This window comes from Electrona antarctica (assembly GCF_951216825.1).
Source record: "Electrona antarctica genome assembly, chromosome: 22".
In the NCBI taxonomy this organism is placed as follows: Eukaryota; Metazoa; Chordata; class Actinopteri; order Myctophiformes; family Myctophidae; genus Electrona; species Electrona antarctica.
Genome location: NC_136805.1, coordinates 28,882,239 through 28,896,204, shown reverse-complemented (window position 1 = coordinate 28,896,204; position 13,966 = coordinate 28,882,239). Strand labels below are relative to the sequence as shown.

The following is a 13,966-nucleotide window of genomic DNA, read 5'->3' as shown; positions in this document are numbered from 1 at the left end:
AGCCTACTAATTTATCTGCAGGGACCATAGAGTAGGCAGGGACCCTCTGGAACCTCATTAAGGAGTCAAGGACCCTTGGCAGTCCCCAGACCCAAGTTTGAGAACCACTGTAGTGTATTAAGACAAACAATACAATTATTTCAGTTCGATTGCATAAGCACTAGAAAAACAGTCACCTACGACTCGTGACCTGGAGGATGTTTTCTATAAAAACAGTGACTGTGCAAGTATAATGGTCCAACCAGCAAGTGTCCCATCTTTTGGCCATTCACTTTTTGTGGGACCGTGGCCGTGGGACGTTACTTAACTTTTTGGTGCAACTCGGGATCCATCTGACGTGATCGCTGTGACGCTGACACGCTGCCCACTGTCCATAACAAGCTGCAAGAGTGCAAGTTCCTTCTGCACCAGTCTGAAAGTGGGTATAAGCAACGAGTTAGCCTTATTTGACCAAGAAGTCATAGATGTCTTTTATCAAGTCATTTGCGTACTCGATAAAATAAATCCATGGTCGCCCAAGGCTTTAACGAGCAGTGTTTAGCAAATAATAATTTTCACTGCTGCAATTCACAATGGTAGTCTCTGGAAAAGATTGTATTTGTATCCAAAAAGAGAATCAATAAACTAGCTGGGTGCTAAATGTGAGTTTGAGCTAACAGTGCTCAGCTCAGTAAAACTATTAGTAAATCGGCGAGACAGTATGAGTATAACAAGTCTATACAAAAGTGAATCTTATCTTTCCATAATAAATCTAACATCCAGACTGTACATGATGTGAATTCACAGTTTATCTTCGAGGACTTGACGAACCATGGAGATTTCATTTGCAGGGAAACGGGCTCTAGTCACGGGAGCAGGAAAAGGTATTGTAAAAACAAAACCCCATCATTTCCAGTGCTTACAGTGACACCATCTGGTCAATGTACAATTCAGGCATTTAGTAGTAAGCAAGGTAAATACATCAAATGCATAGAAATAGTCATCTAGGATCATAACTCCTATCATCCGTCTAACTCTAACAGTAGAATATCCGTAGGCCTACATTGAAACTATAAACACTATAGGGGTCCGAGTAACGTATTTTTCACACACAAATTTGAGAAAACAAGAAAGTGTCATGTTTTAATTATACGTTAGTACCCAGACCTATAGGTCGTTTATTAAAAGTTTCACAGTAGCCTACAATCTTTCGATCTGAAATGCATTGTGCAAGTGAAGTCGAACTATTCCAAGCGTAGGAACTCAGTCAATGGAAGAACCAGTTCTAATGTCGTAAACCCTCAAACATGATAGGAATGCGTGTGTGTCACCCCCGGTGTCACACTGGGAGCTCAAGTGCATAATAGGCTTTGTGTTTATGGATATTTGTTCCTCAGGGATAGGGAGGGCCACTGCACTCGCTCTGGTGCGCTGCGGAGCGGAGGTCACCGCTGTCACGCGCACGCGGTCAGACCTGGACACCCTGGTGCTGGAGGTAAGGTACAGACCCCCAGTCCCCTCCCCACCCCACCCCACATACACACACACACACACACACACACACCCTGATCTCAATTCTATTCTGCGGGGCCCCCACTTTGCGACCTCTGCACCCACAATCTCACGCCTACCCCCCCCCCCCTACTCCAGCTCTCCATCTCACTCTCCTATTGTGTCCCCATTCCATCTCTCTACTCATTATGATCACAGGCACACTCTGTCTAGTAATGTCCCCGCTGCTCTTTTCATCTCCGCCGCCCCTTTTGTTTCCACGGCCTACTCGTCCCGGGACGGGAGGGAGGGAGGCCGTGCAAGATAACTCCCCCGGGTGATTCGTTCCGGTGTCTGGTGTGTGGCTTGTCGTCCCGCAGTGTCCGTCCATCACGCCGGTGTGCGTGGACCTGGCGGACTGGGAGGCCGCGGCCACAGCGCTGCAGGACGTGGGTCCCGTCGATCTGCTGGTGAACAACGCCGCGTATGCCGCGCTGCAGCCCTTCCTGGAGGTCACGCCCGACCAGTTTGACAAGTAACAGAGCCTTTAACGCTAACTCGTACTCCGTTGTGTGATGGTGTCGCATGCCGAATTAGCCACAAAACTATTCTATAGTTTAAATGAAACGTGTGACAACACGTCGCAAAAGCATATATCAGGCTTCAGAATCAACGTATAAAACTCAAAAGCCTCCCCGGTCTCCAGGTCAATGAACGTCAACGTGAGAGCTGTGCTTCAAGTTTCCCAGGTAACAATATTCATCATCAATCGTCATTGCCATCTGTACAAATGCCTGGTTGGTTTGGTCATTTAGTTTTCAGAGTCTCTCTCTCTCTCCCTTTGGTTGGATCACATGTAGATTGTGGCTCGGGGTATGAAGGCCAGAGGAACAGGGGGCTCCATAGTAAACATCTCCAGCCAAGCTTCACAGTGTGCCCTCAGAGACCATGCTGTCTACTGTGAGTAACTCAGTTCAGACCAGCTAGTGACCATAAACACTGCAAGGGCGACGTAAGGGAAAAATGGCAGCTGTGATTAGGCCATAATCCAAACAAAATGTACCATAATCATTGTATAATAATCACAATTTTGTCTGGAAGATAGATAGTGATTAGATAATGTCCCCCTATAATTATTGTGTTGGTTGCATCCTCCTGTGTCCTCCTATTCATCTTTCCATCTGTGTGCCCTCGGTCTCCTTTGTCTCTCATTTTTACAGAATGGCTAGCCTCTGAAGGGGACAGCCAATGTGAACAGCGTGTGCGTGTGCGTGTGTGTGTGTGTGTGTGTGTGTGTGTGTGTGTGTTATGATATTTATTATGATGAAGGATGACTGACAGACATACAAGGACTATAAAAATATTTCACCCTGTTTGTGCCCTGCTTGAGACTCAGCATCAAGCATTAAGCATACTAGCATCATGTCCAGAATGTGTACATGTACATCGATCTCCTTACGCTAAGGAAACAGGAGATAGGCTCCTGACCTAGAGGCCACATGACTTTGGTTCCCAAGGCTACTTATGTATGTCCCCTGAGTAGACCATCTGTATGTCCAAAAACGTACATCAATCACAGCATACTAGTACAACACAGCTCAAGCTGACGCTGCTTATACCCATTGCAGTCCGCACAAAAGTAGACCAATCACAGCTAACCACACAGCTCAGCCCATGCTGCTATGCCAATCACAGCTCAAAAACATGATCACACACAAACTTATGTCAGCATCTTGGTGATGTGTAGGCATTGTTCAAGATATACAGCATGCACGGCACAGCGTAATATAAAAGCAAAAGTCCCAGTTTAATTTCCCCAAAGCTTTATATGATTCGATATAAATGGATAAGCAGCAGATTTTAACCGGACACACATATGAAGGAGACAAAAACAAAGCTACAGGCATGGGAAAACTACAGTTATGGTCAGAGCTAAATCTTCCAACTATAGTAAGCTGAATAAATGTTTTCAATACACATTTTAAGATGTAGGCTAAAGCTCACATTAGCATGTTAGCACATGATGTACTATAGGCAATAGGCATTGTTCAAGATATGATATAATACATGCTGAGTGCTGACACTGCTATGCCAATCACAGCACATCTCATGCTGCTAGGCTCCCCATGGCACTTTAATATCATCATTATCATTGCTGCTTCATTCACAAACTATACATGTAGTAACTTGCTGTCCATAGCTACACACTGCAGAGGGAAGCCACATTGTTAGACAAAAAACAGTTTAAGTCCACACTAATAGCCACCCTGTCTTATTTCTCTCTCTCTCTCCTTTCTGGTCTGTTTTATTTAAAGGCACCACTAAAGGAGCCCTGGACATGTTGACCAAAGTAATGGCTCTGGAGCTGGGACCCTACCAGGTACCAGACCGGCATTATGCATAACACTGGACAGAATACGTTATCAGAACTGCAATATGTATTACACTGGACCCAACCCATAAACAAATTTATTTTCATAAACAAAAACAAAACAGTCTTTCAATAGCTCAACCAAATCAAATTAAATATTCAACACTGACCTATTAGTGTCCCGTCACTGTCCATAAGCCAACATCCGAATTCCAATGGAAAATCATTAATTCTAGGCTATTCTTAGCCCGTCTCCGGACCCCCCGGGTTGAGCTCCTTTGGACCTACCACGTAGGGTCCGGTCTCACCGGCTTCAAGCGACATGGGATGCCATCTGATTTCCCCTGACTTAGCCCTGTGCTGCGGTGTGGGTGTCACGCTGACATATTCCAAACGAAGCATATGAACGCTATAGGAGACAACGAACCATCTGACCCCCCCCGCGAACGGCTCAGAAGCCGTTAAGTATTTTTAATGTTTGTACGACCGTTTTGGCAGCTCTGAAATTCTCTCTTGTTGACATCCCATTGTACCGCCTCTCGGCATCTCGGTTGGCTAGCAGCGCCTCCCTACGCGCCTCGTAGGCGCAGCTAGCCAACCGAGATGTCAACAAGGAGGGACCGAAGAGAGAATTTCAGAGCTGGCAAAACGGTCGTACAAACATTAAAAATACTTAACGGCTTCTGAGCCGTTCGCGGGGGGGGTCAGATGGTTCGTTGTCTCCTATAGCGTCCATATGCTTCGTTTGGAATATGTCAGCGTGACACCCACACCGCAGCACAGGGGTAAGTCAGGGGAAATCAGATTGCATCCCATGTCGCTTGAATCCGGTGAGAAGGAACCCTACATAAAGTCATCAAAATGTCAGAAACTTTAACGTAGGGTTCCGAAAGGAGCTAGGCTATTCTATGCAGCAGTTATGGCAAAATTAAAGTCCACTCTTTTGTCCACAGAAAACCTTTAGCGCAGAAATCCAAGAAAGTTCAATCTCTTCTTCCAATGTGAACAGTTACTCCAATGGCAATAACTTACAGTATAACAAGACTCTAGTGACAGTCTCACACTCTCACTCCTCATTCACTCTGGTCTCAGAGAGCCACACTCTCCAGGTGCCATACATATCACAATCATCTCCGACAGCCCTTCTCAAGTGAGACAGGTGAATCTTGGGTGGGGTTTGCCAATCACTGCCCAAATTAAAGCAATAATGTGTACACACCAACCATAATATGAACACAAAATAAGACAAATGGTTTCTTATATAACATTGTTCAGTACATTAATAGATAATAAGAAAACACAACATATTTGAAATACTGCAAGAGCACAAACTAGAAAAAGTGCCCTTCCGGGCACAGGTCTCCACCAGGAGGATAGGAGTGTGTGTGATGTTTGGCAAAATGTTTAGGAGGATGTTTTTTTGTATTTGTTTTTGCAACAATTTGCTTCATTTTGTTGAGGAAATGCAGAGCCAGATCACTCATAGCATCTCTGAGGATAGAATTCTGGATGAGCAAGACATGTGCAGCATTTTGTACAAAACGGGCCACTCCTGAAAACTTTGGAAGGCAATCTTAGCCAATCAGTGTACAATCTGAGAAATCCAACAGACTCGTCTTGATCACATGACTACAGAGATCATGTGTACCGATTGCCATTTCTTCATACGCCTTTGATGGCAATTGGATGATTTGAGGCATTTTGTCCAAAAATGTGTTTAGCAAAAATCAACCTGTTGGTGGCGCTATAACAGGCCAATGTGAAAAGGGTGGGATATATTCCTCAGCCTAGTAAGAAAATGTGTGAAAGATTTCACGTAAATTGCATGCTGCGTTCATGATTTGAGGCTATTGTTCAAAACGGGGCAATCATGCAAACTGTGAAAGCCAATTATAGCCAATTAGGATGGAATATGAAATATCAGACAGATCCGACTTGAGCACATGACCATAGAGATACTGTGTAACGATTTGTGAGATTTTTGGACAGAATCTGGAGGAGTAATATCAAAAAATGTGTTTTACAAAAGTCGGCCTCCTGGTAGCGCTATAAAAGGCAGATGCGGAAAATGCAGGTCAAAGGTTTGTCCTTGGCCTCTAGGGAGTGTGCATGCAACGTTTCACGCAGATCTGTGCAGTTTTAGGTAAAAAATGTGAAAAGCTGCCTCATGGTGGCGCTATAACAGGCCGTTCTGGAAAATGTGGGGCAGAGGTTCATCGTTGGCATCCAGGGAGTGTGTGTGCAAAGTTTGGCATCGACCGGGTTAACGGTGCCGGAGATTAGCTGTACACAGACGGACGGAAGGAAGGACGGACGGACGGACACACGGACGGAGTGCAAAACATACTCTCTCCCCATGCCTTCGGCCTGGTGGAGACAATTACATACAACATGCAACTCTGGACAGTGACACAGGTTACAGTGTTTACACACCTGTGATTGAACAAACTAATGTATACATGCAACCATCTCTGGTGCAATGCACAAGTATTCCATCATGGGTAATGATTATGGGTATTCTGGTATTGTACTGCGAACTGATCCAGTTTAAGTGCTAACGTCCTGCATATTGGCGGCGGAGAGGGTGATTTCCTCCCTCCTCTTTGAACTGCAGAACTCATGTCTGTGAGGCGCAGAGTCAGACCATTTATAATTGAATGCATTATATTATCTCTTTACTACATTTCGGACCTGTGCTGTGTGCAGATCCGTGTAAACAGTGTGAACCCCACAGTGGTTATGACTGAAATGGGCCGCCTGGGCTGGAGCGATCCGGACAAGGCCAAGACCATGACTTCACGCATCCCGCTGGGCAGGTTCGCAGGTCAGACTTATTGCTACTGTTCATTACCTTGTACCTCATTAACTTTCTTATAACACGCAGAGCCCTGGTAACAGTTAATTGATGTTAATCGATGAAACTGATTTACAGGGCTTGTTTAAGATTGGATATTTTCACTATCGTTGTGCCACACCATTGTATGAAATGATGGCTTAGTGGTTAATCAGATTATTCAATTTAGTCGATTATAAACAAAACTGTTAGAATTGTTTGCATCAAATCATTCATATATATTTAAAAGATTGCTTCTTGATTATTCGATGAATTGAAAGAGTAATCGATGGAATAATCACTAAGAAGATAAATGATAGTTGCATTTATCTTCTCTCTCTCTCATTTATTTTGTAAATGCTTTATCTCTCTCTCTCTCTGTGCAGAGGTGGAGGATGTCGTTAACAGTATCTTGTTCCTGCTGAGCAATAAGAGCAACATGACCAATGGAGTCACTCTGCCTGTGGACGGAGGATTTCTGGCTTGCTGAAAGGGAACATTTCAATAGTCGAGTAGATATGCACACACCTGGAATTTGTGCCCTCCCTGCATTCAACCCACCCCGACTAATAGTAGCAATGGGCAGCTAATGAACAGCACCAGGGATGCAGTTAGTAGGGGTTCAGTGTCTTCATTAAGGAGTCAAGGACACTTGTCGGGAGGAGCAGGCAGGGATCAAACCTGGAACCACTCTTCTTACCTCCTTATCCACTGCTGGCTCAATCACGCTTGTTTCTCATGTCACTGGCTGAACAAGAGCAGAAACACTTACTACTTCATCTGGTGTAATTAAGTCAATCCAGTGAGTGATTTATTTTGAGCTCTCTTGTTGGTTTTCTCTCCAGCATGTGGACCTGAACCCGTCCCTTACCCAAGCCAGTAACGGCAGATTGTAACAGAAAGCGAAATGTCATACATATACATTTGTATTTATTATACAAAATTGAAATATTTCACCACACAGACATGTGAAGTCATAAAAAATAAGACAGACAGTTGAAACAAGTATACAAGTCATCTTACATTACATACATACATGGCCAATGCATTTCATCATACAACCTCTCCTAAGAATTACAGTGGGTCAAATAAACCAGATAATTTCCATGCAATAGTAGTTTGTATTTTTTGCTGCTTCTCAGCTACATTTTTCACACCCTAGGCAGGACTGGACACAACATTATTCAACCACACAGTTGCTATGCCAACCAAAGACAGCAAGGAATTGCAGTGCTGCATCTCACCAGAGGAGGGAGACAGACACTCTAGTTCCACAAACCATACAGAAATGTGTTTCATAAAGGTGCAATCTGCACTGCTTGCCACATGTGACAAATGGTACAATGATTGGCATCTTTATCTTACATAGTTTTGTAACGTTCTAAATTCAATGTCAGTGACTATAATCCTTTTTGAATCATTTTAGTTTAAGAGATAAATATTCAGGTACATGTAGATACTCATAATGCATTCCTTCTCTAAGGGTTATTCTGTACATCACTAGACTTGTAATCAATATCCCTTTTTCTTTGTTGACTGTTGAAAAGCCTTGTGTATTACTACAATACAATATGAAATAGTACCAAAAACTTGACACTAAAAAATCTTCTCAAAACAATACTGTCTTTTACACACTAACCCACGCTCGCTTTCTCATTGATACCAGCATGTGCTCGTCTCCACACACACGCGCGCACACAAACATGCACACCCCCACATGCATGCTTGCGCCACACACAGGACACAGATAAGAGATCTAAAACAATGGGATAAATTAAGACAGATAATATTAAGACCCATGCAAGCTCTTCCTCAGAGGCAGAACTCAGGCAGCAAGGTTGTACAGCCCACATGTTTGGCATGCTTGTCCGTCACACGTTCACAGAGAGATGAAGTTACCCAGAAACCCCTGCCTACGATCAGACCAACATTTCATAACCACATGATACCCTAGCATCCATATTCTCGGCGAGACCTAGAATGGCTGTGATATTACATATATTTCATGTATACAACCATAGTTCACCCAATAATTAATTGCTGCGACTTGTCCGTTAGTTTCATATCCATTTGAAAGTTCTAGCAGAAGAAATATTTAGTCAAATATATCCACCTTTGCACAAGCTGCACACAGATTCTCCAGACCCACATTCTCCTACCCAACGGGGCCTAAAATGATTGCAGGATTGAAAATATGAAAACTTGTCAGTTGTCTAGCCCATACTTATGAGCTCGCCAAAGGACGTTTTCATAATGTTCAGTCCTGCTAACAATTGGATAAGTACACACAGCACTACTACTCTTAATGCCGCCACGATGAGTCTGCTGGCCAGGAGGGCATGGGAGTGATCTATGGTTCTGTATGGGACACATGGAATGTATGTGTAATATATCACAGCCATTCTAGGGCTAATTCTGGGCATGTCGTCATAGGCGAACATTCTGCGAAACCAGTAGAACTTTCGGCATACAAATAGCAGATCCATAGACTTGTAATGTAGCTTATAGATTAGCTATTTTTGCTATTTGACATACAAAGAAGTATAGGCTTTAAGTGGTTAAGAAAAACAATTAAAAAAGTGTTTTGGGTACATCAAATATGGCTCTAAGTTAAAACATACAGTATAGTGCCAATTGACCTCAATCTGCCTGCCAATTGTATGAATTAATTCTCCATGTGATCACTGATCCAACATCAGATGTCCTGGGTAACTTCAAACCTGAAGGCGAATTCACAGTTCACTTTCTATTTAGTCAACACTGCATCAACTCAAGCAAGCATGGCTGATAACGGAGGGATGTCATGAATGAGATTAATAGACAGCTTTGTCAATTCTGTGCATATAAAATACAATGGCAACTTGATGCAGTTATGTATACAAAGTACATGGAAAGTCAATGCTTTTCATCGTGTGATGAACATATTAAGTCATGTAAAAAAAAAAACGTTTGTGTAGTGGTCTTGATACCATTGTCACTTTGAAAAACATGAATAGAAAGAAGAAAAATCTCAGCAGTGCTAACACTCTTTCTCTCTTCCTCTCGCTCTCTCTCGCTCTCTCTCTCTCTTCCTCATACACTCAGAGAAGTAGTGGTTGTTGTTATGTTGTTGTGTTAAACCATCCTCAGAACATGGTGCACCTCTTGCCCCTTTTCTTGACGGGTGGAGGGCAGAGCACGGCACGGATGGCCTCGTCGAACACCGTCTTCAGTCCTCTCTGGGTCAGCGCAGAGCACTCCAGGTACTTCACAGCCCCTGAGAAACCAGGACGATCGTAGTGTGTGTGTGTTAAAAGACGTGAAACACACTTAACTTAGTTCTCCCCTGGGAAAATACAGTGAGGCCAGTTAAAGGCACGGGAGATGATTTCTGGGTTTTCTGTGCAATTCTAAACGCGACACTAGTTTGTGGCACAACTGCTTACAGCCTTACACTGAGAGAACGTAATATAAAGCCAGCGAAGATACAGTGATCAATCTTGGTGTGTTTGCATGTTTCTCATATCACATAAATGCGTATGGATGAAGGCAGAATATTCCATGGCTTGCAGCAACGCACGTGTTTCAAGCACACAGCCATCATCAGAATGTGCTGAAACAAGTCAGTACCATTTTGCTTTTTCTATTATTATTTTCACCATTGTACTCGTCAAGCCTGCGGACCCGGAAATAAATTAAATGAAGAGTTCTACTCACACACACCATATACATAGAGATATACACAACATATCCAGCCCGCCAAACAGCCTCACCAATCTCCCGTGCCATGGCCAGGCCCTGAGGGTAGGTGATGGGGGAGAGCTTCTTGTCCCTGAGTCTCTCGATAGTGTCCTTATCATCTCGAAGATCCAACTTGGTGCCCACCAGGATGATGGGTGTGTTAGGGCAGTGATGTCTTACCTCAGGGTACCACTAAGGCACCACACACGGGGAAAGTTCAGTTAGAGAGAAAAAAGTTACAATACAGTGGCTCAAACAATGGACCCCATTCCATGACGACACCGAATACTCATTTGTGAACAATTACAAGAATCTGTGGATTGTGGAACGAGATGCAGAAGCAGCACACATTTGTAAAAGATTCACCTGAATGCACTGAAAGGATATCATTGAACCACAAAAAACTGCATAGAGATAGTTTCGACCTTGGACAAATGATTGCGATTTCACATGAGACCACCTCAGGGCGCTCTGCAGCTGAAACCACAGTGTGCCGCCACTATTTCTACACAGTCTTTGGCCCCCTTCAGACCTCGCCTTACAACAATTAACCCATGACACATTCCACACAGAATGTGAGAGCACTCGATGCCCTTTAGGCACTAAAATGCACAATGTTCTAAGATGAGGCCTGGTTGGAGGCATTCGCAGCAGATGACGCCAGGTGATAGATATGCCTCCTTATGGTCAGACTCGGCACGTGGGGGAAGGGGAGTTGGGGTAGATGGATCAAGGGGTCAGTCAGCGTACTGACCTTAGCTCGGACGTTCTCAAAGGAGGCCGGGCTGACCAGCGAGAAGCATATCAAGAACACATCCTGGGAGAGAATCAGACAAATGGCCATTTGAGAGCAAAGTTTGTGTGTGCCTGCATGCGAGTGTGAATGTGAATGTGAATGTGAATGTGAATGTGAATGTGAGTGTGTGTGTGTGTGTGTGTGTGTGCGCGCGCGTGTGTGTTTGTGCGCGCACGCGTGTATAAATGCAGTTTCAAAAGCTGTGTGCAGAGGCCTTGGAAAGTGTTTAGAATTGAGTATGTTTTCATGTGTGTAAGAGAGAGCAAGAGAGATAACGCATGAATTAGGTATGTATGTGTGCACAGTACACATGTATGTGAGTGTTTGGATACCGTCTGTGGGTAAGACAGTGGTCTGAGCCTGTCATAGTCCTCCTGTCCTGCTGTATCCCACAGGCCCAGGTTGACTGGTTTTCCATCCACCATAACATTGGCGGAGTAGTTGTCAAAGCTGTAGGCCAGGGAAGAGCAGAGCACTTTAGTGAAATGTTATGTCAAAGCAATAAATCTGACCATTCAATTGCACATGCAGGCTGTTAGTCTCGTTAACATATGGTTGGAACTGATATGCTACAATAGTAAGCAAACAAGATATATAGTATAAAGGCGAGGCCTCCCTGTCCAATCTTTAGTTATGATAGTAGGTTTCTAGGTGTGCAGTTTGAAAATGAAGCAACATCTCAATTCGGTGTTCAGTTTACAAATAGCAGCACCGCGGCGTGGCGTGGAGTGTCTGTTCACTGCTATAGCGTATACATACAGTACATGACACACTGTACAAGACTAGACAATCCTTTTTCTAGAAAAAGGTCTGGTCTTTGGCCATGCCATAAAACATTTGCATGTTGTGGTTCACTCACACAGTGGGAATGTATTCTCCGGGGAAGGCATTGGTGGTGTAACTGATCAGCAGACAGGTCTTACCCACCGCCCTGAGGGAGAGGGAGAGAGAGAGAGATTAAGAGGAAGGGAGAATATGAGCACCGTATATAACTGTCTTCTAAGTAAAAGAAAACACTAAAATATGTTCTAATATATCCAATATTAAAGATCTATTGTCCAGCAACATGTACAGTCAAATTTAAATTAGCAATGCTCTCAAGTTTGACAGAAACGATTAAAGAACATCTGGAGAGAAGACATAATCTCAGAGACCAACAAAGTCTGCTGAGATATTTGGTGGCTCAATGTTGTAGAGGTTTGTAATATAATGAAAGCCTTTAAACATTATATATAAAAAATAATAAATAAACATTTTTGCATGTGTGCATGAGTGTGTGTGTGTGTGTGCGTAAAGACAGACTAAAGACTAAGGCGGCCTCTCCCTCTTTCAGTGTCACACAGACAGTGTCCTACATTCACATTGCCTGGAGGGTGTAGAAGACCTCACACACACACACACACACATACACACACACACACACATGAATGGGAACATGCTCGCAATCGCATCTCTCTTGCTTTCAGTCACACACGAGCGGAATATTGGCTGGCACTGGCAGTGCACTGTGTGCCTGTCCGAGGGAAATGTGCAAATTGGAAGTGGAATGGATGAGTATGGAGTGATCGAGAGATCGCCGGTGCACTCATGCATGCAATAACGAGTGATTGTGTGTGTGTGTGTGTGTGTGTCACAGTGTGTGTTTGTGTGTCAGTGACTGGTGTGCTACAGATGTAAGCACATGCAAGTGAGAGTGTATCACAATATCTGAGGTCAGTGGGTTTCACTGGCTGGGAGAGAGGAGGTGGGAATGACATCAGAGGAGAGGCCGAGAGGGATGGAAAGGAGGAAAAACAAGGAGTGGTTCTGTGGTTGACAGTATGGTTCATGCCTGGTACAGACCACTAAATCAGAGACACACCGATAAACGCCTTGGCATCTGCATGTCATTTATTGATTGATGACCTCAGTGCACTGAGCTCTCTGATGTCCACTGTAACACATCCATCTACTATATAGCCAGGCAGGGTGAAATAAATATTAAGGGCATGGATTGGATTTGACAGGTGAATCCGACAGTGAGGGGGGGGAATGAATCATGTATCTCGCTGAAAATGTCTAAACAATACAGCTGAATGGCATATAGCAGCAGTAGCCTCTGCAATTATACGATAAATAAAACACATGAGATAAGACACAACAGAGAAAGGCGGGCCTATATTGGCCACGGATTCCTTAGCGTGCATCAGCACTTCAGCCCAATGGCCTAACGTTGTACAGTAAGGCGTGTAGGTGTTTCCCTGCATAGCATCCCAAGGCGCTCTACTCGTAACCTACAATAGGCTCAACAATTCGAGAGAGAGATAACACCCGATCGGACAAGTGTACGCCTTAAAACATCTGAGAATGGTTATACTAGCAAGCACATCGCGTAGGCTAGTTGTTTGCATTGCAACGAGCAGACCTCATAGACCAGACCACCCGTCAAACCGCGGAGAGCCCCAGCCCCTTTTCTGATAGCATCCTCCCATCCATTCGTGGACGCATCACTGAATCACACATGAAAAAAAAGGAATACGCTTTGTGTGTAAATACAAATAAAAAAGGCTTACCCGTCGCCGACCACCACACATTTTATAGCTTGCATTTGTAATGGAGCTGGCGGCGTCAATAAGCTGACAATTTAGTTAAATAGATCCAACAATTTGCTGTGTGGTTTCGACTGAGAGAAGCGGGCCAGTCCGCTCAGTGATGGAGCCGCAGTGAAAGGGGTCGATGTCGGGCACTGCCGAATGAATCCGGAAAAGACCGAGAGCATTTAAAGAGACATTGCCCG

The 13,966-nt window shown here is 44.1% G+C and overlaps 2 protein-coding genes across 3 annotated transcripts; one reads left to right on the top strand and one right to left on the bottom strand.

Annotated features, from left to right (window-relative positions):
* The first annotated feature begins 293 nt into the window (after positions 1–293).
* Positions 294–7,434, top strand: dcxr (dicarbonyl/L-xylulose reductase). Of its 2 annotated transcripts, none has more exons than XM_079492436.1 (9): positions 294–418; positions 787–863; positions 1,377–1,474; positions 1,851–2,005; positions 2,177–2,219; positions 2,331–2,430; positions 3,786–3,850; positions 6,548–6,657; positions 7,061–7,434. In XM_079492436.1, exons 2-9 carry the CDS (start codon positions 812–814, stop codon positions 7,077–7,079), a joined length of 642 nt encoding a protein of 213 aa, XP_079348562.1. In that variant the 5' UTR covers positions 294–418; positions 787–811; the 3' UTR covers positions 7,080–7,434. The 2 variants fall into 2 exon arrangements, with proteins under 2 accessions (XP_079348562.1, XP_079348561.1); XM_079492435.1 differs by having other exon boundaries at positions 6,548–6,665.
* A 148-nt stretch (positions 7,435–7,582) lies between these two features.
* On the bottom strand, positions 7,583–13,906 carry rac3b (Rac family small GTPase 3b). Its single transcript, XM_079492437.1, has 6 exons — positions 13,743–13,906; positions 12,050–12,121; positions 11,523–11,640; positions 11,149–11,211; positions 10,427–10,586; positions 7,583–9,930 (listed from the first exon to the last, which is right to left on the bottom strand). The coding sequence occupies exons 1-6, from the start codon at positions 13,775–13,777 to the stop codon at positions 9,800–9,802; spliced, it is 579 nt and encodes a 192-aa protein (XP_079348563.1). The 5' UTR covers positions 13,778–13,906; the 3' UTR covers positions 7,583–9,799.
* Positions 13,907–13,966: the final 60 nt, after the last annotated feature.

What these genes read in the sequence shown, in the direction of transcription:
- rac3b (XM_079492437.1), bottom strand. Translation starts at nt 13,777, where the DNA reads ATGCAAGCTATAAAATGTGTGGTGGTCGGCGACGG. An exon ending in TGTGTGGTGGTCGGCGACGG is followed by an intron (nt 12,122 to 13,742) that starts GTAAGCCTTTTT and finishes CCTCTCCCTCAG; the next exon opens with GGCGGTGGGTAAGACCTGTC. An exon ending in TTGAGAACGTCCGAGCTAAG is followed by an intron (nt 10,587 to 11,148) that starts GTCAGTACGCTG and finishes GTGGTGCCTTAG; the next exon opens with TGGTACCCTGAGGTAAGACA.
- dcxr (XM_079492435.1), top strand. Translation starts at nt 812, where the DNA reads ATGGAGATTTCATTTGCAGGGAAACGGGCTCTAGTCACGGGAGCAGGA. An exon ending in ACGCCCGACCAGTTTGACAA is followed by an intron (nt 2,006 to 2,176) that starts GTAACAGAGCCT and finishes CCCGGTCTCCAG; the next exon opens with GTCAATGAACGTCAACGTGA. An exon ending in CCCGCTGGGCAGGTTCGCAG is followed by an intron (nt 6,666 to 7,060) that starts GTCAGACTTATT and finishes CTCTCTGTGCAG; the next exon opens with AGGTGGAGGATGTCGTTAAC.